This window comes from Cucumis sativus, chromosome 6 (genome assembly GCF_000004075.3).
Source record: "Cucumis sativus cultivar 9930 chromosome 6, Cucumber_9930_V3, whole genome shotgun sequence".
Taxonomy (NCBI): Eukaryota; Viridiplantae; Streptophyta; class Magnoliopsida; order Cucurbitales; family Cucurbitaceae; genus Cucumis; species Cucumis sativus.
In genome coordinates, this window is record NC_026660.2 from 28081451 (window position 1) to 28109077 (window position 27627).

Here is a 27627-nt window from a genome sequence, read left to right on the forward strand (position 1 = left end):
AAAATTTAGGGGGTGAACTGAAGATTGAAGAAGATGGAATTAATATGGATCAATCAATTATTGATAATTAATAACTAAATAGGAAATAAAAATTGGCCGATTGTAAAAAATAATTCCGTCTTTATACTTTCTCCGGCAGATTCACTATAACTCTCTCACTTTCTCTCTTCTTCGATGGTAATTTCGGAGTAGACGCCGAACAAAAAAACTCTTCCAAAACCTTCTCGCCGATGTAAAATTCATCCATTCTGTTCATGGTTTTGAAGATGATCGTGGATGTTTGCCGCCCTCGCGACTTCTTGGATCGGATAATGGACCGATACATTCGCTTTTTCCCTTGTCTTTCCGATCCTGGTACCTCTTCAAATCCTTTTTTTTCTTCTCCCTCTTTGAATCTTTCTTTCTAGACTTTGGGAACTGAAAATGGGAACTGAGAAATGGGTGTAGCCTATTTCCCCCTTTTCCCCATGTTTTTCTTTCGTTTGGTTTCACTAATTTTCTTTATACCTTGCCTTATCTGAATTCTACTTGAGCTTGAGGCTTTCGTCGTTTTCTGATTGTTGCTTCGTTTCTTATTGTCATCATTGTGTTTTTTGTGTGGATTTTGATTGTTTGGGAAGTGGGTTTCAGTCCGGAGATCTTCGTTGGGATTAAAAGTAGCGTTGGTGATGCTGCATCTTGTTTATGCTGGACTTCTCTTTGCATTCGACCGTCATTTGATTGAAGAAGCTAAAATTAAACCGTGGTATGTTGTTATTTTGTATTGTTCTAAGTAGAATAATGAAAACTGGCTCAACTTCTACTGGATGTTAAGTTTATTTTGTGAATTTACGCCATTTACTTAAAGTTGACCCGTGCATCAAGTCAATGATATTGTTTCATCATTTGAAGTTCAGTGGGTTCTCGAAGTGGAAAACACAAAATTTCACGGGTTGATAGAAAAGTTTTTCTTTCAAAAGAAAGGAGACAATATGGATATGGTTAAATATATCTACATCTTGACGAATCTTTTTAGGTTGTTAAATCCTACAAAGTTTGGAGTCATGCAATCTATGATACTTCAATCTATGACTTCAAAGACAGATTATACCAACATTCGCGTCGTGGATTGGTTATTTTCATGAGCTATGTAAAACCTCTGCGTTTATTTGTATTGTAGCCCCGACCTTTGATGCAATGTGTGATTGACCTGGTGTAGGTCCCAAAATAGGTTTGCTACCAGCCTTCCACCATACATGTGTTCTTTCTGCAGTCCTCTTTTAGTAAATTAATATGTAGGAACCCCAAAGATATTGCAATATCTAGACTTGGGACAGGCATTGGGCATTTGCTAGTGGCTGTTTTGTACTTAATCTGTGGTTGCTAGTGTTAGTATTTTGATCATTTTGGTAACTATTTCAGACCCGCCACCTGTAATCTTTTCTGTCTTGAATAAGTTTCCAATATCTTTTTTCCTTCAAAATTCTCAGGTACGCAGCTTCATATTTCTTGCTTTTCGTTGCTACTCTCATTCAGTACTTTGTAACATCATGCTCATCTCCAGGGTAATGGCAACTATCTTGTGTTTCCGTTAGATCTCTTGTTAAATTAGTTTGCTTTACAGGGAAATTTGACTACTTTTTCTTTCTTTTCCCCTTCTGTTTCAGTTATGTCCTTGAGGCAATGAGGGCTGCTATTGAGAAAGATAATGCTTTTAGAAAGGCATCAAAGTAAGTTTTATCACCTTTTCTGTAGCAAGCATTTTATGCGTATCTTATTCTCTGTATTTAGTGAGAGAATAACCAATGAATATGATGTAAATTTAAATTTTCTTAATATATATGTTTTCTAAATGTTTAAGCAAAGACAACCTGCTTCAAGCAAGAATGTAAGTGTGGTTGTTACTATAGACCGGAACCCTGCCGAAAAGACTGTTCAGGCAGATGTAACATCGTGGACAAAGATGGTGATGGACATGTACCCTCCTGGAACATTACTTAGGTAACTTCTTTACTTGCTTTAAGAAGAACATTTTTGTTTCTATTTTTATAATGTGCAATTTCCCTTTTATGTTTAAGAAGAGAAAATTTTGGTAGTTCTCAAGTTGACTCATTGGTATATTAAATCATGTGTACTCAATAACCTAATATGGTTATTTCCAGTGGTTGTCATCATATGTAATTGAACCTTTTGAACCCATTGTGCTTATCTTGAATATGGAGAGGAGGATAATTTATTTTCTCTAATTTTGAGAAATTAAACCGGCATTCACTTTAATAGCACCTAATTTGACATCTGTGTTAAAATTATCACTTCTGTCTGGGGCTTAAAGAAAACAATGCATTAACTGCTCCGTGATTGCAAAAAATCTACTCTTCAAATGCATTCATATACGTGTGGGTGAGGGAAATTGTTTAATTGATATTACTGCTAACTGTTTTCTCTTTCTTTTGCAGAAATTTTACATGCTCCTATTGTCATGTAGAGCAGGTACTTTACAGTTTACACCATGTCATATTACACTCTGAGAGTTCTTGTGTTATTCTTATCATTGGTTCGATCAAGAATTTTGCATGTTCATTGTCTTGATTTCTTTCAGTGAATTTTTTTTCTAAATTTTAATTTTACAGAACATATAGTTGTTTCTTAAAGTAGCATTTAAGCTTTTCACATTTAGTAATTTTATTCTATCGTAGGAGTTCTTTAGTTGGATAATCTCTAAGATAATTAGCTCTATGAAGAATCTTCAAAATATTTACTGTGATTACCTTTGAGTTTCCTCTTGCTTGCCATATATTGTGAGGGTAACTTTATTATAATTTAATACTAGACAGATAGTACCGCAAGAAATAATTGTTATGGAATTGAATTGGAAAGTTAGTGAGTTAAGTCTTTCAAAACTTCCCGTTCATTTCAGTTGCAAACATAGTCTAATGAAGGAGAACTTATGCCTTGGTACTGAGACTTGGTCTGTTTATTTTGGATGGTTGCTTCCCCCACATCAGCTCTGCTACTTATTTAACTAGTTTTAATCCTCAACTTCTTTTTCATAGTCCCCCTTTTTTTCGTTGTACATTTGTAGCCTCCAAGGACGAAGCATTGCCATGATTGTGATAGATGCGTACTTCAGTTTGATCATCATTGTGTCTGGCTTGGGACATGTATTGGCCAGGGAAATCATTGTCGGTTCTGGTGGGTTTACGATTTTTAGATATCACATATTCAACTTCATATAATTGTTTGTTGTGGTCGGTACTTTTTGTCTGAATCTGTCGTACATCATTTTTTAGCTGCTTTTCATGTAATAAAAATTTCATGATGCATGGATGTAAAATGTCCTAATTAGTTCTGATTTGCTACATAAGTTGGATATTTTGTAAAAAGCCATGGATCTAACAAAATAAAGATGGGTTAAAAAATAATTATAACAAAAAAAACTCTGGTGCTTCAGAAGATGATGAATTTTCCACAAATTTTGGAACTATCAGATGGTAGTTGAACTCGACTACACTATTAGACTGTTGGTGGATAGTTGTTGAATGTTTTTTTTTTTTTGCTTATTTTTGTTATCCGACTTATTCTGTGTGATGTGATTTTGTTCAGTTCTTCAGTCTGTTATAACAATGATAATTGAAATTGTATGTGTCTTCGATGATATCTTTTAAGTTTACAAATTCTTTCGACTTCCTTTAAATTGAAGAATATGATTACTCGTGTTATAACTTCTAGTTCCTTTTGAAGATATTGCCCTTACTAAGGTAGTTTTGCTCTTCCAACCCAGGTGGTACATTTTTGAGGAGACGGCTTTATGTTTGTGGACTGGAATATGGTACATTTCATACCTCAAGGCTGATATGGCACGGGCTTGGTATGTATGGTATCCTTCCAATGCTTTTAATTCAGTAGAAGTTCTTAGCACTACTATCGTAGTTTTTTCATGGTTAATTCAATTCTCAAATCATCAAAGTTTGCATAAGTAAAAGCTGCTAGGTTTTGGTGTGTAGTGTCAGGTTTGAACATTAGTGTCAAATTGAATCAGTTGAGACCATGAACTTACCAACGCTGAAGAAAGATCTTTGAATGGTTTATTCTCAGGTGGAAGGATGCCATTGTCATTGTGCTTCTGATTACCTTATCGATTGCCTTGATATTTCTACTACTATTGCTTCTGTTTCACAGGTACTGTTAGTTACCCCCATGGTTGAGCAGTCTTGGACGAACTTCTATATTTAGTAGTTATGACTCATGAAGTAGTGTCAACTTGTTTCGTTTTGCAGCTATCTTGTTCTTACAAATCAAACTACATATGAACTTGTTAGACGTAGGCGAATCTTTTACTTAAGGTTTGCTCAACTCTTTCATCTCTTTTAACATAACCATTTCAGAGAGCTTTCATTAAAACTTGTATTGCATATCATCCCTGGCATGTTATATATGTCCAACATATTATGCTTTGGAAGAGCATTTAATTTGGTTACCTGCAGGAGCATTCCTGAAAGAGTTTATCCCTTCAGCAAAGGAGTTTGCCGTAATTTGTACGATTTCTGTTGTCAAAGAGGCAACATATATAACTTTGAGCCCCTGCCTTCGGCTCAGGTACTTGAAGAGAGATCAAGACCGTACACGTGTTCAGACATCTATAGGTGTAGATGTTGCTGATTTGTTACAATGTACCATTTGCTTAACATTCTTTCATGTTATCACTAGGTTGTGGTGGTTGGTGTGGGGAGAAGCTTGTCTGTCACTTTCATTTTATCCCCCCCCCCCCCCCCCCCCCCCGAAATTTAACTGATGAACAATTTTAGAGCTTAGGTAATCTTTTTCTTTTCTTTTCTTCTGGTGTAAAATTGTTTGTGGTGGTGAAATAGATGCTTTATGATCTTATTTAAACTTTGGTCCTTCATGGACCATTTTACTTCACTTTCTCAAATCATAAAATTTAACGGAAGCTGGTTGTTGACTGAACATTAGGTTAAAAAATTAAATCAATATATTTCAACAAATATTCTTAAAAGCTGCTTCCTGAACATCATCTCTTATCTGTTTACAGTATTTGATTATATAGGGTAGTGTAACAACAAATGAATCTTAAACTACTGGTTTTAGGTTTATTTGAATGCAAAAAGGTCGAGTAGTTAACATGTGCACCTACCAAACCCACAAAATCAAAGCAAGATTCTAAGTAAGTTCAGGCTTTCCTGTACTTGAGGGCTTCGAAACGAGCTGCAAGTGTGTCATAATCAGGCAGTTTGGGGTGAACACGAGATGAAGGTGCTGGTGGAGGATTCCGATCAGGAGGTCGACTAACCCCTCTGTCAGCTTCGTCCTCCATTTCAGTTTCTTCTTCACAATCTGATTCATCAAACTTTATGTCTGTAGGATTGTAGCTATGTCTCCTGTAAGCCATCTCGTAATCTGTATTTACATTCCTTGTCTCCTCATTCTTAAGGGAGGAGCACCTGCCAAAGCTCTGAGTTGGGGCTGTCCCATCTTCTCCTGCCTTGAACTGATGATTCATATTATAAGACCTGGTTGGGGTGGAATTGGCAGGAGGGCCTCCTCCAAATCCAAGATTGAAACCTGAGTCTCCAGCATCTCGATTCAAGTCTTTGTTTGCCAAATAGGCAGCTGCCTCTGCAGCAGCAATTGCTTGCTTTGCTGCTTTTGCAGCAGCTTCTGCAGCTGATGCTGAATCTTGAAAGTGCATACTTTCATTCTCTCTACTGTTTGTCGTTCTGCTAAAAAAGTGACGGCAGAAGTTAACCAAAAATGCTGGCTCCAATTGAATCTATCAAATGGTTCCCATGGTTAGTATTCCTTCCTTACCTTTCAATTTGAGCATTATCTGAATGGCTTACTATAGGTTTCACAGGTAAGCTGGCAGCACTTACGAAAGTCCGAGGCCCTTCCTGTTCAAACCACAATTGAATATATTATTAACATAAAGAATTCACCATCAGAGTAGATTGGAAGATATGGAGAATATAACAGACAATAAGTTCTTCAGAAGGCTTTAGCAGCTCTTTCTCAGATTCTGTGGTATCCCATTCAATCTTGTGCTCCTTAGCAATCTCCTTCATTATTTTAAGCTTCACTTCACCCGTGGGAGTTCGAACCGAGAGCTTGTCAATGAGCTGTAAACAAATACAAACAATTCAACACAAACTCAATCATGTGAAATGTAATAAATAGAACTATAAATGTAGTTATACCAGCCGATTCACTCCACAGTTTGGCCTCAGATCAACGGCAGCAGAGACAAAATCCTTCCCATATTTCTTTTCAAAAACATTCCTAAGTGCAGAAAGTTCCGGAATTTCTGAGCACCTCGGAGCCGCAAAGATCAAACTAGCAACCCCTTCTTTTAGATCTGCCGGACATTGCCTACAGCAAAAATTCAATACTCAACAATCAACAATCAAATCCAGCCATTGCAAAGTTTCTATTAGGGCAATTCTTCTCAAAAGTACCTTTGTTTTGCTATTATTGATAATCTAGCTACAACTAACTCACAGAAGAGCTCGATAATCTCATTAGCAGCCAAAACATTCTGTTCTCTTATCACATGTTCAACCTACAAAAACAATTGTCAAAACTTCATCTCTCTGATTTAATCATTTTAGAAACAGAGGATCAACTGAATGACCTACCCGAATACGAGCAGTGGCGTCTTGACCGGACTGAAGAAGCAGAGCAATGTCTCGTCTCATCTGCTTCACCACCGCCTCTCGCTTGTTCCTCAGTAGTTTTATCCTCGCCACCGCCATTTTCGCCGCCGTTTTACTGTCATCAAAACCACCCCAAAATAAAACAAAATTTCATGAAAAAAGCAAAACCCCATTTCTCAGAAAATTTCAAAATCAATGGGCTCCATTTACCCAGATTGAAAAAAACCCGAAACCCATTTAAAAGAAACAAAATGAGTACCATTTTGAGGAGTTGAAGCCACAGCGGAGGATGGTGATGAACTGCTTGACGATCTTGAGGGAACGAGCGGCAGCTTCAGTGGCGGCGCTCATGGCCAAAGGAAAAAGAAGGGGTAATGATTAAGGAAGAAGAAGAGCAGCAGAAAGGGAGTGTGAAAAAAGTGAAACGGTCTTTGGAGGAGAGAAGAGAAGGAGACGGTGGGAGGCATAAAAGAAAACGGGGATCAGAGATGGGGTCCGGGTCCCACTGCCAACCCCACCATTTTAGAAGCTCATCTTTTTCTCTCCATATAGCCGTTGGGAGAGGAGTGGGAAGGAAGAATCCGATGCAGCGTTAGTGGGGTGTGAAGTCGGGACACGTGGCTATATAAACTGCCATGTTGGCATGATGTCATTCCGGAAACGTTATGTTTGACCCAGTCAAACTTTACAATATTGTGAGAAAAGAAATCCATTTACATTTACACTTCCAATTTGAATGCTATTACATTATACACCAACACTTAACAAATAAGGTTGTAATCCTTCTCCTCCTTGCTATTTCAAGCTGGGAAGATTCATCTACAATTTTATTTGGTTAACTAACATTCAATTCATTTTCAGAGATCGTTCAGAACGACTTTTCAAACTTCGAGGACTAAAATGTTTCTTTTGAATTCTTAGTGATTGAGTAGACATCGAACATAAACCTTGAGAACCAAACATATAATTTACCCTAGGTTTTAATAACAAAAAAGTGACAAGAACAAAATTCATTTCGAAAACAAATCTAACTTACCATTACTCAACAAGTCCAAGGAATTGGAGTTTTCACTTACCTTATCTCATTCTTTCAAATCAAACAACTTTTTTCAATAAAAAAAAAGTCCTCTAGATGCAATTGATCATACAATTTTCCAATTTTCAATTTCCACTTTGATTTAGGAAGCTTTATCATAGGAAAGTATTAACAAGGTTTGGAGGACAAATGACATTTATAAGTGGTAAGCATATGGTCGATGGTAGTGATACTCTTTGTATTATTATTACCTTTCTACTTGTGCAAAATTCAATAGTATATCTCATATAGGCCTTGAAAACATGTAACACTACACCAAACTATTGCTCTCGATAATTTTGTTTCCCATACAAATTCTTGAGGTGTACTAATTTTCATATTCATACCTATTTTGACTCGTTTTTAGAATTTCTATTTCTCATTCTACTATTGAATATTTTAATGCAGCACAATATCTTTCATTGCTTTAACACAAGAGTGATGCATCCCATCCACCAGCAAACCTAAAAAAGAAAGAAACAAATCACAGAAAGAGCTTGATGTACGTTTTAATTTGTTTGTTAAACAATCATATAGTTATAAAATATTACAACAGACTAATATTTAATTAGGGTGGAAAAGAGAGGTCATAAACATGGAGTCCAATTCTAGAATTCTTATTTATTTCTTTGAATATTTCAAGTGTAGAAAATATTGACCACACGAGTGATGATTTCTTTTTTCTTTTAATATTTAAGATTTTCTTTACTTGATTCTTGTACAATCATTAGTCCACTTTACAACCATTTTTTTCTAAGTCAACACTTCCATTTAATGGATGCAATTCTACTTCCTCAATCATCAATATTTGATGTAGATACGTTTCAAAATGTTGATGTCAATAAAAACATCGTAGTGACAGTTTTATTAAAATGTATTGTAGTCAAATCTACACGATATACCAAATCATTACTTTTTGTAACTTGATAATTTTGTTTATCTAAGTAGACATAATTTTTTTTTGGTTGTATTAGTTTCAACATTTATTTCCATTTCTTACTCATTTTAATGTCCATATGATATTCTTTAATGTTTTTAATGCACGAGTGAAAGATTTCAACAAGTTAGAAGTTCAAACGTAAACGTTCTAATTACGAGTAGAAACAAAACGAAAAAGATAGATTGTGGACATATATTATTATATTAATTAGTTGGTGTGGAATTGGTAGGCATAGATAGACATGGATTCCAATTCTAGAGTTGTTTTCTTCCTTTGAATATATCAAATCCAGAAAATGTAGACACCACGAGTGATGATCTCTCTTTTTTTCTTTTTTCTTTTTTTATTGTGTAGGATTTTCTTTAAAATCTTACCTTCCAGATTAGTCCACTTTGTAAGGATTTGTTTCTAAGTCATAGACTTTGATTAAAATATACAATTCTAATATTTGTCATGAAGTGCTTCCAAGATTTAAAATATATCAAATATATACATCTCATGTGTCGATGTAGAATTTGTGAAAACGTAAAAATGTTGATGAAAATATCATGTTGACAAAAAATTAATACCATGAATATGAGACGTCCATAGTTAGTTTAAGTTAATTATATTAACTCTAGTGCTAGATATGAGGCATTGATAGATATGAGGCATTGATAGAAGAGTTTAGATTAGTGGATAGGTTGTTAAGTTATTAATTTAAGAATACAAAAGTAAAAGAAAAATGAGAGTAGATTGCAAAATTGGTGAAAATATTAACCAATTATAGAAAATCGAAGTTGATAGAAGTCTACTATTTTGGTTCATTGTGTTATATTATTTGAGAATGAAAAACAAAAGAAATTAGTGAAATAAATCCTAACTGTTTTTGATATTGAAACTTTGATTCCGTTGAATAATATTGGAGTGGAAGATTGTATGTTGGATCTTTGGATAAGCTAACAAGATAGCAGTTTGAGTATTGTAGTATAGAAGAAGATTTAAACCCACAAATTAGATATCATCTATGTTTGTGTTGGCCAATTTAGATTGGCAACATGAACATAGCTCCAATGTTCATCACTTGGAAGAAGAATTTATACAGAATGATAAGTTGTTTCTTGATTCAAAATCAAAATTCACAGCCAAATTTGATAATAATACAGTATATTTAGTATGTAAAATCCAATAACGGAGTTAAGTTCACGAATGTACATAAACCGATTTTGATGGATAGCCGGAATTCAATTCATGAGATGAGGAAATCACAATGCGATCAGATTTCACTCAGTTATGATATTCAGAAGAGATACTCTGGTATGAATCAATTCCCTGAACAATCCTTCTGTTCCTCGTTCGATTCTTTCGATGCTTGAATCTAACCCCATCAATCTCTCTCGAACAATTCCCTCAATTTTCTCCTTCGCTTCTGTATCTCTACTCGATGATCCAAATCGTAATTCCTCCATCGCTATCTCCAGATTCTCCAACTCGTTCATTCTCTCCGTCTGATTGTTCCGGCTTATCGCTCCCTTTTGGACAAGCCTCGACACCAACGTCCATCGGCTTGGTTTCGACCTCCACTGCACCGGCACGGCGAGGAACGACAATAGCGAGTTGAAGATCGAGGAGGTGACAGAGCTTGCTTCTCTTAGCACCCTGATTACAGCCGCCGTTACTTCGTTTTCTAATTGAAGAGGAGGAGAGGCTCCGGTGGTGCAATCCATTTGTCTCAGTGATGCGAGTGATTTCTTCAAGCTTTCGTGTTTGATCCTCTTTCTTAAGCAGATATATGCAGCTATACTGTTTTCGATGCCTGAATCTTCGTATTTGCTTCGTCGGATCGCAGATTGGAGTTCTCTAATGCTTTCTTTTATCAGCAAAACAGTGTCTCTCGTGTTGTCGCAGATATCCAGGAATCTAACAGAATCATCCACCAATTCCTGTACCCAAATTTCACGTCGGTGTGAAGCTAGGGCTTGTTGGGCCAGTGGCAGGTTAAGAACCTCGTTTATGCATCTGTAGAGCTCCACAAGGCCGGAGAGACTACTGCAAATGGCTTCAATGCTTGAGAAAGATGATGGATCCGAGGATCTAAGCTTGGCTAGTTCTTCCTCAACACGAATCGTGGATGGATGCGATCGAGCAGGTAAACTTATACATCGAGCCCTATAACGACTCCAAGGTGTTTGTGAAAATGTAACCATGGCTATTCTGTTGTTGTGCTGGATAATGGGTGTTAGTGGGGGCAACTTATAGATGAAATCCTTAAATTCCCATCACAGATTTATATAGGTAGTAGAGTCAATGGAAAAAAAAAAAGGAACTTTTTTAGGGATTTTCAGAATTGAACATGTGAAGGCAGCCAAAGATTAATCAATGATGTGGGTTATGAAGTCACATCTTTTGCCGGCTAAAAAGTAATATTAAATTGGTATCATTCAGTCTCCATATTAAATGGAACCTGAATTTGTTTTTATCCGGTTGCGGGATAAGTGGCTTGTCATTCCCTTATTTCCATTCCCCGTATCTCCACCGCCATCACCGCCTACTCACGTTTATCCATGGTTGAAAGTTGAATCTAAGTTCATTGGCGTTGGAAATAGGTAGCCATTAAACTAAACCTGACCATCCCCCATGGACAATGGACCTGATTTTGTCTAGAACCAGCCGTCTTTCTCCTTCTGTTTCTTTATTGTTTTATTCACGTTTTATAGAAGAACTTCTAGGCTGCTTCAATGGAGTAAAAGATTCATCAAAGTTGATGTATAATTGACCTTGAATAAGCTCTCAAACTTCTAGAACTTTAAAGTAACTAGTCTTCACGGGGTCTTGTTTTAAATTGTATTAGGGGTAGATTTTGGTGGTGAAATGGATTAAGGTTTTAAATCTTTTCAAGGATTGAGAGGGATTAGGAGTGGAGCCCTGATGAGATGGCTTGGCTGTGCTTTAAATGAGTAGAAGCATGAGTTATCAATCAAATCCTCTTTCGAATGGCAGCTGGTGATCAAAGACAACTTATCATGCAAATGATAGGAGATAAGAGCATTTGGTGGCTAGTCATTAGAGGGCTCTACTATTATGCCATTTCAATTAGTGGTTGAATATGGAAATGCCGATCAGATTAGATAGATAACTAGGGATGGCCTCAAATTTAGTCCTTTCTTAGTCACACCATTCGTGTTATTTAATTATATGATTTATTTGTATTTTGCTTTAAACTAATTCACATGTCTTGTCGAAACTTTGAGTAATTATAAAATTTATTTTTTCTATTTAACAGTTGGGCTACATTTTCGTCTAAATATCCATTTGGTGATATTGATAGAACTACATTACAAGATAAATAAAAGCATTCGAAGTACTTGGACGTTCCGTCTAAAGACTACTCTCAAATCCCAATTCATTCTCTAAAGTATTGCTTTACTTTCCTTATTTTCTTAAACTTCTGTTTATAATAAGATTTCATAACAAACTCCCCTAGATAATTAGTAATGTATTCTTATATTAGAAATGTTCCAAGTCCCAATGTACTGACTCATTGAACTTGTTAAACTTTTTTGTGCAAACGTGTGGGAAGCTGCTTCATTATGACTCTACTAGTCTCTTTTTCCATTAAGACTCTTACTCATCCCCTCTACTTTAATTTTATTACGCCAATGCAACCTTGTGAGAAGCTGCCTTAATGGAGCTTCTTTTTGGGGGGTTTAAATTTCAGTTGTAGGTTTAATGAAACTACTGTTCATGATAGAGGAGGAGAAAGAAGTATCGTAAACAGAGAATTCCTCTTGGCCGGTATCAAGAAATTGACTTATTAAGATTACATGGAAGAGAGCCACTTGGAATGGGCAGATGAGGAATCTGGTTGGGTTGGTTGAGTTGGGATAGAGGCACAAGGCCCATTTAAATTGTTTGCTATCTGGACGGCAAAAGCCCATTGGCAGATCGAGTTAGAAAGCTGGCTAGATTTCACCAACCAACCCTCCATTCTTCACTTGATTATTGGAATGTTTGGTCAAATCCTATTGTATGCAAGAGAAAATTAGGTGAAGGTGAAAATACAAATCTATTCCCCTAAACTTCACCTATTTTCTTCAGGAAGTAGATATGTCTTAACCATGAGCCATCGTTCCAATTTAGCATGATGGAACATTGAAATGGAAGGTTAACCTCAAGTCTCATATGGATCCGAACACAGAAGATTTAAGAAAACACCCAAGATGATTATATTGCAATAATAAAAAAAACCACAAAATTAATAACCTTTTACTATGTCTTTCGTATAATCCAACCCACTACGGACCTCCTCCCATTTGTAATCCAACCATCTCTAGTTTACCACTATACATTTACTGATCTTATTGCTATGTTCAAGAATCATCTACTAGTATCCTTGCAGCAACCACATCTTTCGACCTTCGGGGTTCCTACTTTGGGTAAATCTTAGATGAAATGAAGTTTCAACATTTAGATTTAGATGTGATTTCATACGATATGATGTATAATGTAATGAGTTCAACTTTATTCGTCGAACCTTTACGTGGATGGCGATTTCATATAAAGACACAAAGGGAATAATGGATCGAACAAGCAAGTAATTTCATCATTTTCAAAGACTTAACTATTATTCTTGTTTAGATCAAGAACAAATAGAATACAAATCGTATTATGTACATGAAACTCGAGCTAAATATCCCAATGGCGGATCCCTAAAAGTTGGATGCCTTTACAGGATTCAGGGCGTCAAAATTGGCTATGGAAATAGAATACAAGCCTATTGAGAGATTATGTTCAACATAGATGCTCTTGTTTTGATCAATCTCCTGAACACACCATCCAAGCCACTCTCAATTTCTTGTGCTGCCATTTCCAAGCTCTCCAATCTTTTTTGAGCAATCTGCGACTTCTCAACCTCCATTTCTTGAACAACGGAGCTCAAAGCCACATCCACATTCTCAAATTCGTTCAATCCACTGTTTGATTCGCAGGCAATCGCCCCCTTGTGCACCCACTTAGAAACCAGAGACCACCCTCGAGCTTTTGACTTCGTCAATGGCGTCAAGTACACCAACACGGATTCGAAGATTAAGTTGTTGGTCGAACAAGCTTGTCTTAACGCACCAATCACAGAGCTCAGGTGATGATCCGGATTTTCCATTGGGGTTGTGTTGAATTTCTCATTCATCTTCTTCATTGATGTTATTAACTTTTTAGCTTCTTTTTTCATCCTTTTTCTGTAACAATTATAAGCAACGGTGGCAGTTTTAACGGCGGAGTCGCCTTTCCTCCTGCGAACAGCAGAATGAAGAGCCCCAACATGTTGTTGGGTTTCTAATGTCACCTCCTTTGCTAAGCTGCAAACATCCAAAAGCTTCATAGAACCATCCAACAACTCCTCCACAAACTGTTTATGTTGGGGACAAGACAAAACCTTCTGGGTAGACCCCATTTTGAGAAGCTCATCAATGGAGTCATACAAATCCTGTAATCCCAAAAGCCCACCACAAACAGAAGAAGAAGAAGAAGAAGTAGTAGAAGACACCCATGTCTTCACCTTCGCCAACTCCTCCTCAACCTTCAAAGTACTAGGATGTGATCTAGAAGGTAAGCTTATTGATCTCGCATGGTACTTGGTAGCCATTATTGACAACCCTTATCTTCTTTCTCTCAACAAAAGCTAAAGTAGAAACTCTCTTTGCTGCTTCTGGATAGGTTTTACAAATGCATATATATAGGAACACATACACATACACATACACACATTATAGAGGCATTAAATGGTGGGGGCATTGATGATTTAGGGGTGTCACATGATTGTGCAGCATCGAATATGGACCAAATGATTTGGAGATGGAAGATTAGTTTAATGTGAAAAGAGAGTGAGGTGTCGTGTGATTTTGTGAAGAGAAGGTGTTTGTTAAAATGAGGAAGAGAAGAGTCATAGGGAAAGGATATTTTGGTGCCGCCACATAACCCACATTACCAACTTTTTAAACAAAAACTTCCTTTTTTATTAATACAAAAAAGGCTGAGTTTGCACACCTACCAAGACCAACGCCTAGCTGTGCTGTCTCTATGCGCACATAATTGGGAGCAAACTTAGCCTCTTCTTTTCTTTTTCCAAATTAAAAAATTCTTTTTTTTTTCATCATATTTCTTTCTTATTCTTATTACTTGCAATCTTGATTCTCTCGTTTTTCTTCATTCATTTTTATATTTCGATTTTAGTTGCTTCTAATTTTTGTATTTTTTCATAAAAAAATATTTATTTATGTTTTTGTACTTTCTTAAAAAATAATTTTGGTAGTGGAAAATCATCCTTTTATTTCTGAAAATTTAATTTAGTGTTTTATACCAAACAAAAAATTTATGGTTATATTTGTAAAATTTTTAGTAAAATATAATTATTCTCCCTTTTGCATCAATTATTATCATTATTGTTGTTGTTATTATTATTATTTATTTTGTAACCTTGAATCTCTCACTTCAAAGGTATTATTAATTCATTGGTATTGGTAAAAATCCCCTCTCCCCAAAAATAAGAAAAGAAAGAAATCGATTGGTTCATTGGGTGGCTGTGGAATTCGATAAAAAGTAAGCAGGTGAATCCAATTCATTTTATAAACAATTTCTTTTATCCATTGGTTAACTCAATTAACTTAAAATAATCTCAACGTACAATTTTATATATGGTTCAAAACACCAAAAATAAAAATAAATATAAAAACTAAAAATAGGAATGAATGATATATAGGTTTATTATTTGTGTCAATAATGAGTGATTTCGTTTATTAAATTAGTGAGAATGAGGTAATGGGAATCTTAGGATAAGGACAAAGTGAGATTTAAAAAATAGAAAATGGTAGAGGGTGAGAGTGTGTGTGTGGTGGTAGAATGGTAGCATTCTTAATGACCTCAATCAACTCCAGCCACGCGTCACCATTTGAAACTATCAACGTTCCTCTTTTTATTTTATTTTTCCTTTTTCCTTTTTTTTTTCTCTTTTGGTTAAAGATAAAAAAGGTTAGTGTACCCAACAACATGCATCAAGTAAAAAAGGCTGCTACATAATCTCTTCTAAATCTTACTTTTCATTTCTAATCTATTTTTCAATTACAACATATCTTTATTTTAAAGATATGGGTTGAAGAGAAATTGCTTTGGTTTGGCTTTTTTTTATAAGTATTTTGGTCCAATTGTATGAAGAAATTTTTTTTGAACGACCCAATTATAAATGGTATGACAAGTGGCTATAGTTTACTCTAAAATAGTTTTTTTTAAATTTTTTTTGATGTTATGAATTTAGAATAGCTTCAAGTAACAAAGATTCCAATTTAATTATGTTATATGATTAAATCTTTGATTTAGTCACCTTGATGTATTTGGTTTGGTCTCTGTCAAAGTAAAACACTGTTTTGAATTTAATTTGTTTTTCTTATATGAAACTACGAACCAACATACTTAAACTCATATTTTGTTTGTGCACAGTTTGTGTTTTATCTCACAATTCAAGTTCAACTTTATTTACTATTATCATTTGAGTTTTTCACCCAAGTTTGGTTGAGTAAATTGTTTATTTTTTTAAAAAAATTGATTGTGGATAAATTAAATTTGATAAAAAGAAAAACAATTTGAATCAATAAAAAAAATAGTAGGAATGAGTGCTAAAATAATCGACATAAATTGTGAACTTCTCACTTTGTTACCATCTTATTTCCAACGTTCATTTGATTTTTTTAAATATTTGATATTTTGTTGTGTAATTCCCGGTATCTCCTTTTGTTACAATGTGTCACATTCTTTTTTTACAATGTGTCACATTCAATGAATGAAAAAAAATCGTTACAAAAGATTTCATTAAAGATGTGTAGGAGTTTGTCCAAGGAATTATCCAATTTCAAATCCCAAAAGCAATTGTTTCTTATATAGTTTTTTTTCTTTAAATCCATTAATAAAGTTGGAATCAAATTACGTAAAAATGAGTTTGGTGTGTTAATTTTGGGATTGCAAATGGGAAAGAGGAGACACGTGTCCAACAATAAGAGGACACGTGGTACAAAGTAGCAATTACGAGAAACTTGTGCACTATAAATAAATAAGAGTCCCATAAGATAAGGACACGTGTAAAATCTTAGCGTGCCAGAGTGGCAGATGTAGGTTGTGATAGTTCCAAGAGCCATTCATCACAAAGCATTTGATTTCTTAGATCCAATATTATTATCTTATCCCAACTTTTTAATCTTGTTCATGACAAGTGTTTCTTTCCTATTAAATATGGCATTAATACTCATAATAATTATATTGGAAAAAGCTACAAAAAGAATTATAAAAATAAAGAAAAAGAAAAAGGAGACTTAAATTCATTTCAGAAAGAAAAAAAGAGTATTTGAATTATAAATTGAAGATAACGTAACTAAGTAATCAAATTAAGTACTTCATGATTGATCTATTTTATGTAAAACACACACACACACACAATTGCTTTCAAATTGTATTAATTATTTTAATTTCATAAAATTAGATCCATTAACTTATACTAATGTTTTAAAATTTTCTCTCTTTACTAATTCTAATATTTTATATATATATATATATAAATTAATTGGTTTTAATAAAATTAAGTTTGCATCAAGTTGTGTTGAATAAATATATTAGGATGTTTTATATGATTATTCCTGATTTTGAAGATTGTATGACAATGACTTTATTGATGTTTATGAATAGTAGTGTCTATCTATTGGTAGGTGATATTACGTCACTTCTTCATGGCTAGCATGTTACGAGTTTTTTAAAATTTTGATCAGTTAAACGATTGCGAGATCATTCATGCTAATGGTCTGTTTTCCTTCTCTCAAGTTGTTATTTTGTAAGAAATCAAGGTGAGTGATAAAAAAAAAACTCACAAATACACACGTATGTATCTGTGTATTTTAAAAGAGCAAACTGTACCAACAAAGGTAGAGGAGAACCAAATTGAAATAACAATAGAAATTCTACTCCCCTCTTGAGAGAAAAAGAGAAAAGAAATAGACACAAAACAACTCCCAATTACTATGCCTTACGACTACTAGAGCTAAACGATGCACCAACCTATTCACAAAGAGCGAGCGCCAGGATGAAGATGGAACCTAACCAGGGAGAACCAAGGCTTTAATTAAAACAATTGATTAATATAGTGATTAAATAATTAACTTTACCAATGACATAAATTTCATAAAAATCTAATTTTCTTGGTTTCTCTGAATCATTGGGAAAGGTGTATTTTGATGATATTATCAATTCTAAAATCGCAAATTTTACTTAATTATCAAAAAAAAGAAAGAAAAAGAAAGTAAAGTTTCATCCAAATTTCAAAATATAAATTGCCAACCACGTAATTATCTTAAATTTACAGTTATAGAAAAACAAACACTTATCTAAAAAAGTATTTAAAATTCAAGCTGTTCATTTGGTAACTATTTAGATAAAAACACTAATTTATTGATTTATTGATTCCTTTGTTTTGTAAATTTACATTTTAGTAAGAGTTCAAATTGTTTAGTTAGGAATTATGAAAAGCATAGTATAGTTATAGAATTTGGAATTTAGGTAGCAAAAACTATAATATTAGAAGGAGTTTCATGGTATGAAAGAATGGGTAGTTATATTCATCTTAGATGAGATTGTCATTACAAAGTGACCAAAAATGTACAAGAATATTTTCAATGAACCAACATGTTCAGAAAACACACTCTATGTTTAACTAAACATCTGAACATGCAATCTAATCCACTCTCTATTCCTTCAAAACTTGATGCCAATGTTCCAATCCTTCTTTGTGCAATTTGAACTTCAGCTTTGTTATCATTCCCACAAGTCCCTCTCCCTTGGCCAAGGAGAGAATTGAGAGCAATATCCACATTCTCCAACTCATTTACTGTCTTCTGTCCCTTCCCTGATCCAGATTTGATCACTGGCATCAATTGCGACACCAATGACCACCCTCTAGCGTTACCCTTCACTACCGGTGCCGATAGGAATGCTAGAAGCTCTCCAAATATAGAGATGCTGACGCTTCTTGCTTCTCTCAGCAGTTTGATTAGAGGCAACAAATCATGATTTTGTATATCCCATAATAAAAAGAAGTTTGTTGTTCTATCATTCTCCATTCGCTTCAGCACGCTGATGTAGTTTCCGATATCTTTCTTCGCCTTCCTTCGAAAGCTGAAGTAGGCACGGACATGGTTTTCGACGATTGAATTTGCACACTTTCGACGTAAAGCTGATTGAAGGGTTTGTATATTTTGTTTCATTGTAAGGATTATGTCTCTTGCTGAGCTGCAAGAGTCTATCAATACAACAGATTCATTTAAAGCCTCTTCCACAAGCTTCCCTTCCTTATAGTGAACAAGAGCCTGCTGGGTGGAAGAAGATTGAACAAGCTCCCCGACAGAGTTATACAACTCGGCTAGTCCAACCAATGCAGCTTGGATCTCCTCGAGCCCGAACGGTGTTGTTTTTGCATTGCAAGACGAAACTTGAAAGGATTTTAGGCTTTGTAACAACGGTTCTGGCTTGAGCTCCACCCTCGTAGGCAAACTAACCGACCTAACTGGTTGGTGGGCACCGGTGAATATTGATTTGATCACCATCTTTGATTTGTAAATTGCTGGAATTCACAACAGCAATGAATGGTTTGAGCAAAACCAACCAACTTTTCAGCTAATTTATATGGAAAAGAGAAGCTTTACAAAGTCCCTGTGCATGCATGTCAAAGTCACAACGTTATGGACCATAGCTTCAGCTCTCTCTGATTCTCTTGTAACAGTTTCACCCTACAATCTGAGCATCTAAGTCAAATTTTTTAATCATATGTTCCACCGATTGGCCAACATCAAGCTCTGACAACAAAATAGAGTAATAAAGTATTGAACATGTTGGCATAGTTGCAGGCCATAATGATAGCAATGCCACCTTGCCTCCTCAATAATTGGGGTTTCACCATCTGGGCCTAAACCCAACATAATTTAAGGTTTAATCAAATGACTAATCATGTGGGCAAAAAGAGAATCAGCTAATTTCAACCCAAAATATTCCCGACCCATGTTTTGTCTCCACCCATCAAGAGGAATGTGAATATATATAGAGATAAAAAGTGGCTAACCCCTCTTAAAAGATAGCTTTGTTAATGATTGTAGCCATGAATCTAGGCTTACAATGAGCAAACATTGTTACTCCCGTAGCCAAGATTATAGTAATCTCTCTAATGCAGCAGCAACAGACAAAGGGCGGGGCAGGCGGCTAACATAATGGGGGGAAGAGAAAGTTGAGTAAAAAGGCGATCGTACCCTAATTAGATGAAAACAACAAGGCAAAAAGTTGAATGAAAAATCCACCACTGTGCATTAATCATTCTGTCAGAACTTTCAAATGCCATTCTTTGTTTGTCCTGTTGTTTAATTCTACACTAGAATCAAGTAGACTGCTGCATCATACTGCTCTATCTAACAGACTAATACCATCATTTTCAGTTTAAGAGGAATAACAAACTAAAATTTCCCATTATCACAAAGTGAAATAGCTAAAAAGAGAAACTGGGTTTGAGATTTGAAGTTCATGGGATGGACCAAGGAAGAGAAAAAACAAACCACATGATCACAAGTTAAGAGAAGACAATGAGGCCCTAGTCCTTAAGAGACGCCATGAGGGAGACATGAGAAGAGGTTGAGTCAGGCGTTTTGTCGAACATGTGAAGGGCACAGAGCAAAAAAACAGAGCAAACATCTTCACCGAAAGGTGCATGAATTTGAATGAAATGAAAATCCATTGCCTGCAAGGATAAGAATGGCATAAGCATCATCACAAATCTATGATTCTATTATCAGTTCACCCAAAAAACGAACGAGAATACAAAAAAGTTCTTTGTCAGAATTCCACTTGAACTTAGAGTGCCATTCATGAATCAAAACAACTTTTGGCGTAAAGTCGGTACGTATTAACATTCATTTGATTCATTCTGTTTCTATACAAATATTAATTGTTTCATTATATCCATTGTTCATCCATTTCACGAATTTTACTTTAGATCTTATTTGATGAACGTTTCATTATTAGTTTTCACAGGAAATGGTTGAATTTTTGTATAAATCTTAAAAACAGAATAAGTTTCTAAAAAACTTTGTAGTATTTAAAGATAGAATTAAGATTTCCACATTATGCATTAATTACTATAAGGATAATAATAATCATATAAATGTGTATGTATGTGTTAATTATTTCAAATATGGAAAGAGGGGATGAATCTTTTCTCCATTTTGTCTCTACTACTCGAATGAGGACTCTCTACTCCATCATGTGAAATGATTGAAAAGATTCAATTCGATTAAATTTATATTCAAACGAAGATTTTTGATTTTACAACTCACGATAGTTTTAAAGCATCTACATTGTGGTGACTTTTAACGAATAAATTTTCTCTATTAGAATTTTACATCGTAGAATCTTTTCTCATCCACGTGTATAATTAACAAAAAGAAACGTATCAAGTTAAAAATCTTAACATTTCTTAAGGTAACTCAATTTTGTAAAATGAAAAAGTACAAGTAAGAAACAACTATTATAAACAAATGTTTGATTTCAACTTATCGGTTAATCGTATATATCATAGATTTGAACGTTGTAATGATATGATGGATATTTTAAAAAGAAATCTATATAAGAGAGTTTGCACATGTAGGATTTAAAACATGTTACTTTTAGATCAACAAAACTCCCGCATACAACTAGTAACATAACATTTGGATGAAAAGAAGAAAACGTTTGAACATTGAGGTCGGGCTCGAGTCACCAAATATTGGGAGCATGAATAAATGGAAGTGGGGTATATGCATGTGAGCAAATTCTTAATGTAATCTTGTGGCCTCAAGATTAGGTCAACCATCCAAAAGATTTCATTTAAACGTACGGATCCATATAGGAGAGAGTGACAAACGTACAAATGTACCAAAAATAATGATTCATTCACATTATAACCTAAGATTTAATAAAACACCTTCCATTGCCTCTTTGTCTCCTTATAAATATTCAAACAAATAGTACTCCATAATAATATTAATAATCATAATAACAACAATTATTAATCTATTTATCAAACCATATGGCTTGGTTTTGCAATGTGGTTTCTCAACATTAAAGCCTGGCAATGAATGACTGTCTCCCTATTTGTGAATGAAAGAAAAAAGAAGATCCACATGAATCAATTCCATTTGACCTTCACTGATTATAGAAATCATATGTTAATTGGCCTAAAAATCACCAAGAATCTATAGCTTTGTTTGTTTCTACAAAGTGATCTGTCTTTAAATGATAAAATAATTGAATGGTTTTTGGTATTAATAGGTACACAAAATGAACCTTAATTCCACCATAATTCTTACAAATGTCCTTTTTAAATTTTTGGTTTTACAAAGCAATGAACCAAACCAAATAATAGGGTAGTATTGTCAGGCTTTGTGATCTGCTGAAGATATTTTGGCAAAACTTTTAATTTTTGCCAGTTATTTTTAAAGATATTGTTACCTTACCAACCAAAATATAATCACATACCCATATGCATTACTTACCAACTTGGTCTTTATATTATGATAAGACATATCCACTGCTGATTTCATACACGCATCGATCGCAGATCGCGAATGTGTACTAAAAAAGACTATCTGTAGAGAAAAGGTATTACACATTAAAATAGTATGTTTCAGTATCAAATATTATATTATGATAAACCTCTCTTAATCAAAACTTGCAATTCATCAATAACTTTCTTAGTCCAATGAATTTAACTATTCAAGTCCTTCCTCATCAAGGAGTGAGCTCAAGTAGTTTCTCATTTTCTCCTTGAATAGCATGTTTTACCTGTTCATCTAAAAAAAACAAATAAATGATGCAATAAAATGACCATAGTATTAGAAATAAAAGGACCCATCAAGATATTTCCATATAAAATTGACATAATTGTAAGTATAGTTAGTGAGGACATAGTGAAATAAGTGGTGTGTACTAAATAACAATGAACTACATCGGATTGAATACATAATAAACACTTATTTATTGTATAGCTTCTCAGCCCAAATGTTTCTGAAATACAGTTCAAACGCCAAAAAAGATTATATACAATCAGGAAAACTTAGTATAATAGATCAATGGCATAGCAAAGTGAGGATAAAATAATGTTGAATGATTCCAATTCGAAAAAACTCATCAAGCAAGCTCTGGTGAACATAAAAAATTGTAGGTTGTAGGACAACGCTTTTACAAAGTGAGTACGAACCTTTTACAAATTGTAGGTTGGATCCATATTCTTCTACAAATGTTTAGCCAGAAACCTCTATTAACAGGCTTTCACCTGTCATTAACGCTTCACCAAGTTTCCGCTAAACCAATTTTTTCCATTAGCCAGCCAAATGCTCAGGGCCTGAACCACAGAAACTAAAAACGTGAGATTTGGTGGCAATCATCACCACAAGTCAAGAAAAAAATTTTGGTGAAAAAAAAAATGTCATCTTAGACTAAAAAGTGGAAGGGAAGCTTAAGCCAAGAATGGATCACTCCAAAATCATCGTATAGTTGATTCTAATCCAACCCTCGTCTATAACCACCATCTTATAACATTTGAGATGACTTAAAATGTGACTGCATTGCTAAAGATGCAATAAGCTAGACTATGCAGTAAAAGTACAGTGTATAATATCCAATCAAAGAATATTTCTCTTCACCATTGTCCCACGCTAGAGAAAACAAGTCAGCATCAAAATTTCAGATCCAAATCCAAGCAGTAGTAGAGGGAACTTAGCTATTGACAATTGTTAACCAGAAATTGCCACATTTGGCCCATTCCTCAAAAGAATGTTCAGGAAAAGTATATAAATATCCCATCAATGAGCAGAATTTTTTTATATGGGGGAAAAGTAAAAGACAATGGAAAGCAAATAGTCCAGAAATTTTTAAAACATACAAAGAATTACAAAATGACCAAACTTTTACCAGTTATATAGCATGGGCTTGCTCCCTCGCATTCTTCAGAGACTTCAATGTACTCTCTAACGACAAATATGCAGAAACATCAGTCAGACTTTTACTCTCAACTGCATAATCAAACACTTCATATGCTTCAGCAATTCTACCACTCCTGCATAGCGCCCTCACAAAAGTAGAATAGGAAGCTGTTTCAAGCTTCATATCACAAGACTTCATCAAACCATACAATTCAATCCCTCTGTCCAAAAGCCTAGACTTTGACAACCCATGGAGTAACGTATTATACGTGCAAGAATTGGGGTTACACCCCTTTGCCTCCATCTCCTTAAGCAATGACAATGCTCCCAATGCATTACCCTCACGACACATTCCATTCATCAATGAAGTGTAAGTAACTGCGTCAGGGAAATGACCCATCTCTGCCATAATGTCCAAAAAGTTTCTGGCTTCCTTAACTCGCCCCGACTTCGACAAGCCAAAAATCAATGTATTAAAAGTTACAACATCGGGCTCCAATCCCACCTCCTTCATTTTCTTATAGACTCCAATTGCCTCGGCGCCCCTGCCAACCATACAATAACCTTTCATAATTGTGTTATAAACAAAGCAATCCGGCTTAAAACCCTCCTTATACAACAAACTTACCAACCGCATAGCCTCACGTAGATTATTGCTATTACACACATTATCTATCAAGATTGTATAAGTAACAAGATCGGGCTTCGCACCACAGCTACTACGCATTTCAACTATAAAATTATAAACCGTGGACAGAGCTCTGGACTTGCAAAGTTGCTTAACGAGATGATTATATGTATAAATATCAGGAGGCGTGTGTTTTTGCGATAATTCCTTAACTAACTCTACAGCTTCATCAACGAGACCTACCGAACAAAGCGAACGCACAGCAAGATCAGCAGTTACCTTGTCAGGATTGAAGCCATTGGTAACCATGAAATTGAGAATTTGCTGAACCGAGGCGAGAGTGGAATCGGGACGATTCCCGGAGGTAGAGAGTAAGATATGAAAAGTCGATTGATCGGGCGAGAAGGAAGGTTGAACTTTGGACATATGGCGGAGGAAAGAGATGGAATCATTGAGTGTAGCAATTGAAGCGTAAGACTGAAGGAGGGAATTATGAACTCGAAGATTGAAAGGGGCTTTTGTAGCGGAGACGAAGGAGGAGTAGAGCTTCTTGGCGTCGGCGAGACTAGCCGATTTGAACACCGTTGGGAGTTTAGGCTTTTCGGGGTGGCCGGAGCTCTGACCCGATGGAGTTTTCCGGGAAGGTTTTGGTGTTGCTTTCTTGGATGAGAGCGGAGGCGCCGCCGGAGAATGGGGCGGTTTGTTAATGACAGTGTTGGAGGAGAGAATTGAACGAAATGATGGCGATAATTTTCCCATCTTCCAAATTCTATGTGATGGTGAAATCGATTGGAAGGGTTTATCGGTTAGGGTTTTTGCAGAATTTGGGATTTGCGTGGGAAATTAAATGGGCCGGGCTTCGACCCAACAAGATGAAGCCCCACTGTTGACGGATACGGATAATGGCTGAATGAATCGATCAATTCCATAACAATTTTATGAAATTACAAATATATCAGGGTGCTACACCAATAATTTCATCCAACAATTTTACTATATTTGTAATTTTTTTCTAAATGATCCTAAATACTAATCTTTTAAAAAAAGTCATTTATACATTGATTCTTAAACATGTATAAGACTATCTCAAATGTTAGTTTTACAAATTAGACATTTAATTCATACAAGCTTACCGTCTAAGTTTCGCACGAAGTTTTTTTCCAAACAAAACCTATTGGAAGATGTAAATTGATATATCTTTTATTTCATAATTTAGATTGAAACAACTCCAAAAGTGACAACAAAAATAAACATCTCTCTATTCCTATTCTTCAGTTATCTCATTCCTATTTAACATTTAATTCTCTATTTTCACAGAATTAAACATTTTCATTTAATCTTACATAATTAGTGGTAGAAACCTAGTTAGAATTTTCAAACAAAAATATTAAAAACAGAGTCCTTTCCCCATATGTGATGAAATTAAGTTACAATAAATAAATAAATAATCTTTAGTCATTTATTCATTTATTCATTTATTCATTTAAAGAGCTATTTGTTAACTCTTAGTCTTGTTAATTAATTATTATTAATGGTGGGTTTCTATTAAAAAAATCAACAAAATCATGATTTTGTGTATAGGGTGATGGTGTTTAGTGGATTTTTATTTGATGTAGTTGATATGTGAGTATACATAATTTTAACATAAAGTTTAATTGTGAGGAAATGAAAGAAGAGGCACAAAATCATTTTGCATTGATTATTATAATTTATGGGGAAAGTGAATTTCCCTCTCTCTAACCTTTATTATTACATAAGTTTTGACATTACACATACCACCAAGTCATAGTCTTACTGCATCTTACAAGGAGAAGACACTTTTAATTTTATTCCATATATGTTGTAAGATCAATAAATATCTAGAAAGACCTTTGATTGTAGCAATCTAAGTTGTTGCCATAACCAATACCCAGCATGTCACAGTAGCGTTTGTAAAATCCAATTCTGTCTTTAACTCTATCATCAGGACCATGTCCACACTCGAGTCCACCATTAATGATGTTGGTGATGACACCATAGCCAGGGGATCTTCCTGCAGCATTGTCAGCACTCGAAGGTTGCCAATTGCCGGTAATAACATTATGACAAGATGGTTTATTTCCTTGTGCTGTCATCCAAAACCATAGGGCTGTCTTGAAGGATACAACTGCATCTGTGGCTACCAAATCAGGGCTGGCTAGCAACGGCGCTCCTATTGCATTCCCTGCTGGTCCGTAGTTGTAGTTGCTAAAAAAAGTCCAATCATTTTAATACGATGCTAGTTAACATCATTGAGAACTAATTCTAAGTACAAAAACTAATATTGAACGAACTCTAAAATTGAAAAAAAAAATGAAAATGATGTTAAAAAAAAAAAAAAGACTCACTGGGTTAGTTGGATTGGTCCACGACCGTAATATTGTTGACCAGAAGCACACGGCCATTGCTGACTAGGTGTGCAATATGCTTGTTGATTTCTCTCTCGAATGAAACAGTATCCCCATGCGTATGGGCCATCTGGTGCAGTGGGCCATCCTCCTACATCATCACATGCGAGTTAATTTTAAGTCTAGAGATAAGTACTAAAAAAAAATTAAAGATAGTTTTACAAAACAATAATAAATAAAAGAGGTCGATAGTTTTTGAAACAAACCTGTAGTCTCGTGAGAAGTTTGACCGAAAAAAGCTGCAACCTCCCTCTTACGAGTCTCTACACTTCCCGTGTTACCGAAGGCCGGGAAGAATCGAGCAGCAGTAATGAAAGCATTATAGGTATAGAATCCATTACTAGGACATCGAGAATCCCTACTATATTTGAGCATTTGATTGTAAAGACTTTCGCTTATGATACTTCCAACGCCGCTACCGCCAGATGGCGTAGGAGTACTAGAGCCACGACACTGGCTTTGACAACCATTTTTACAATAGTCGTCGGTATCACCGCAGAACCCGAACTGGCTGCAGCAGAGGTTATTGGGGCAAAGAGCCCCATTGGCCTGCCGCCCACATTGCTCGGCAGCGACAACTACCAAAAGAAAGGCAAAGCATAAGATTACAAGTGAATATGTCTTCATATTTTTCCTTGATGTGATTAACATCGAAGATGGGGAAAGATGAGAAGGGAAATGAAGATATTTATAGGCAATATTTTTGGTAGAATTTTCAAAACAAAAATTAAATAATTAAGGAAATTAGAAATGATTTTGGATTATTATTGTTAAAAACTTGACCACAAAACTTGTTAATTAATGTCACACTCCCTAATCTTTGAAGAATTCTCCTTAATTGATGGGGTGTAAATACATTATATTGATAGGCCCCACCATGCCTAATTGTGAATAATAGCCCCT

General features: G+C 35.0%; 7 protein-coding genes across 12 annotated transcripts; 1 reads left to right on the plus strand and 6 right to left on the minus strand.

The window, feature by feature from the left end:
- Window positions 1-119: 119 nt before the first annotated feature.
- Window positions 120-4869, plus strand: LOC101216052 (protein S-acyltransferase 10). Of its 2 annotated transcripts, none has more exons than XM_004134787.3 (11): window positions 120-354; window positions 631-745; window positions 1470-1544; window positions 1647-1709; window positions 1846-1980; window positions 2436-2469; window positions 3062-3171; window positions 3761-3847; window positions 4075-4158; window positions 4257-4322; window positions 4464-4869. In XM_004134787.3, exons 1-11 carry the CDS (start codon window positions 255-257, stop codon window positions 4636-4638), a joined length of 1044 nt encoding a protein of 347 aa, XP_004134835.1. In that variant the 5' UTR covers window positions 120-254; the 3' UTR covers window positions 4639-4869. The 2 variants fall into 2 exon arrangements, with proteins under 2 accessions (XP_004134835.1, XP_031743526.1); XM_031887666.1 differs by having other exon boundaries at window positions 126-354; window positions 621-745.
- A 101-nt stretch (window positions 4870-4970) lies between these two features.
- Window positions 4971-7155, minus strand: LOC101215810 (IST1-like protein). Of its 2 annotated transcripts, none has more exons than XM_031887665.1 (7): window positions 6907-7155; window positions 6630-6762; window positions 6450-6553; window positions 6192-6363; window positions 5973-6113; window positions 5806-5888; window positions 4971-5717 (listed from the first exon to the last, which is right to left on the minus strand). In XM_031887665.1, the coding sequence occupies exons 1-7, from the start codon at window positions 6996-6998 to the stop codon at window positions 5168-5170; spliced, it is 1275 nt and encodes a 424-aa protein (XP_031743525.1). In that variant the 5' UTR covers window positions 6999-7155; the 3' UTR covers window positions 4971-5167. The 2 variants fall into 2 exon arrangements, with proteins under 2 accessions (XP_031743525.1, XP_004134834.1); XM_004134786.3 differs by having other exon boundaries at window positions 4971-5714; window positions 6907-7153.
- A 2582-nt stretch (window positions 7156-9737) lies between these two features.
- LOC101218033 lies at window positions 9738-11351 on the minus strand. The gene has a single exon (XM_004134960.3). The coding sequence runs from the start codon at window positions 10846-10848 to the stop codon at window positions 9925-9927; it is 924 nt and encodes a 307-aa protein (XP_004135008.1). The 5' UTR covers window positions 10849-11351; the 3' UTR covers window positions 9738-9924.
- Window positions 11352-13219: 1868 nt separating this feature from the next.
- LOC101217795 (hypothetical protein) lies at window positions 13220-14729 on the minus strand. Its single transcript, XM_011659766.2, has one exon. It carries the CDS (start codon window positions 14280-14282, stop codon window positions 13416-13418), a length of 867 nt encoding a protein of 288 aa, XP_011658068.1. The 5' UTR covers window positions 14283-14729; the 3' UTR covers window positions 13220-13415.
- A 3613-nt stretch (window positions 14730-18342) lies between these two features.
- LOC101217557 (hypothetical protein) lies at window positions 18343-19272 on the minus strand. The gene has a single exon (XM_011659767.2). It carries the CDS (start codon window positions 19270-19272, stop codon window positions 18343-18345), a length of 930 nt encoding a protein of 309 aa, XP_011658069.1.
- A 2756-nt stretch (window positions 19273-22028) lies between these two features.
- On the minus strand, window positions 22029-25103 carry LOC101217328 (pentatricopeptide repeat-containing protein At2g17670). 4 transcript variants are annotated; one of them, XR_969906.2, is made up of 3 exons: window positions 23660-25103; window positions 22947-23090; window positions 22029-22335 (listed from the first exon to the last, which is right to left on the minus strand). XR_969906.2 is itself a non-coding variant. In XM_004134957.3 (2 exons), the coding sequence occupies exon 1, from the start codon at window positions 25055-25057 to the stop codon at window positions 23663-23665; it is 1395 nt and encodes a 464-aa protein (XP_004135005.1). In that variant the 5' UTR covers window positions 25058-25103; the 3' UTR covers window positions 22681-23090; window positions 23660-23662. The 4 variants fall into 4 exon arrangements, 1 of the variants encoding a protein (XP_004135005.1); XR_004217501.1 differs by lacking the exon at window positions 22029-22335 and adding an exon at window positions 22365-22531; XR_969905.2 differs by lacking the exon at window positions 22029-22335 and adding an exon at window positions 22365-22539.
- Window positions 25104-25969: 866 nt separating this feature from the next.
- LOC101215573 (endochitinase) lies at window positions 25970-27405 on the minus strand. The gene is made up of 3 exons (XM_004134785.3): window positions 26931-27405; window positions 26665-26815; window positions 25970-26524 (listed from the first exon to the last, which is right to left on the minus strand). Exons 1-3 carry the CDS (start codon window positions 27373-27375, stop codon window positions 26158-26160), a joined length of 963 nt encoding a protein of 320 aa, XP_004134833.1. The 5' UTR covers window positions 27376-27405; the 3' UTR covers window positions 25970-26157.
- Window positions 27406-27627: the final 222 nt, after the last annotated feature.

Coding starts and splice junctions, on each gene's coding strand:
- LOC101216052 (XM_004134787.3), top strand. CDS start 255: ATGGTTTTGAAGATGATCGTGGATGTTTGCCGCCCTCGCGACTTCTTG. Junction 355..630: donor CCCTTGTCTTTCCGATCCTG/GTACCTCTTCAA, acceptor AGTGGGTTTCAG/TCCGGAGATCTTCGTTGGGA. Junction 4,323..4,463: donor AGGCGAATCTTTTACTTAAG/GTTTGCTCAACT, acceptor GGTTACCTGCAG/GAGCATTCCTGAAAGAGTTT.
- LOC101215810 (XM_031887665.1), bottom strand. CDS start 6,998: ATGAGCGCCGCCACTGAAGCTGCCGCTCGTTCCCTCAAGATCGTCAAG. Junction 6,554..6,629: donor ACGCCACTGCTCGTATTCGG/GTAGGTCATTCA, acceptor TTGTTTTTGTAG/GTTGAACATGTGATAAGAGA. Junction 6,364..6,449: donor TCAATAATAGCAAAACAAAG/GTACTTTTGAGA, acceptor TTTTTGCTGTAG/GCAATGTCCGGCAGATCTAA.
- LOC101218033 (XM_004134960.3), bottom strand. CDS start 10,848: ATGGTTACATTTTCACAAACACCTTGGAGTCGTTATAGGGCTCGATGT.
- LOC101217795 (XM_011659766.2), bottom strand. CDS start 14,282: ATGGCTACCAAGTACCATGCGAGATCAATAAGCTTACCTTCTAGATCA.
- LOC101217557 (XM_011659767.2), bottom strand. CDS start 19,272: ATGGTGATCAAATCAATATTCACCGGTGCCCACCAACCAGTTAGGTCG.
- LOC101217328 (XM_004134957.3), bottom strand. CDS start 25,057: ATGGGAAAATTATCGCCATCATTTCGTTCAATTCTCTCCTCCAACACT.
- LOC101215573 (XM_004134785.3), bottom strand. CDS start 27,375: ATGTTAATCACATCAAGGAAAAATATGAAGACATATTCACTTGTAATC. Junction 26,816..26,930: donor AACTTCTCACGAGACTACAG/GTTTGTTTCAAA, acceptor GTGATGATGTAG/GAGGATGGCCCACTGCACCA. Junction 26,525..26,664: donor GGACCAATCCAACTAACCCA/GTGAGTCTTTTT, acceptor GACTTTTTTTAG/CAACTACAACTACGGACCAG.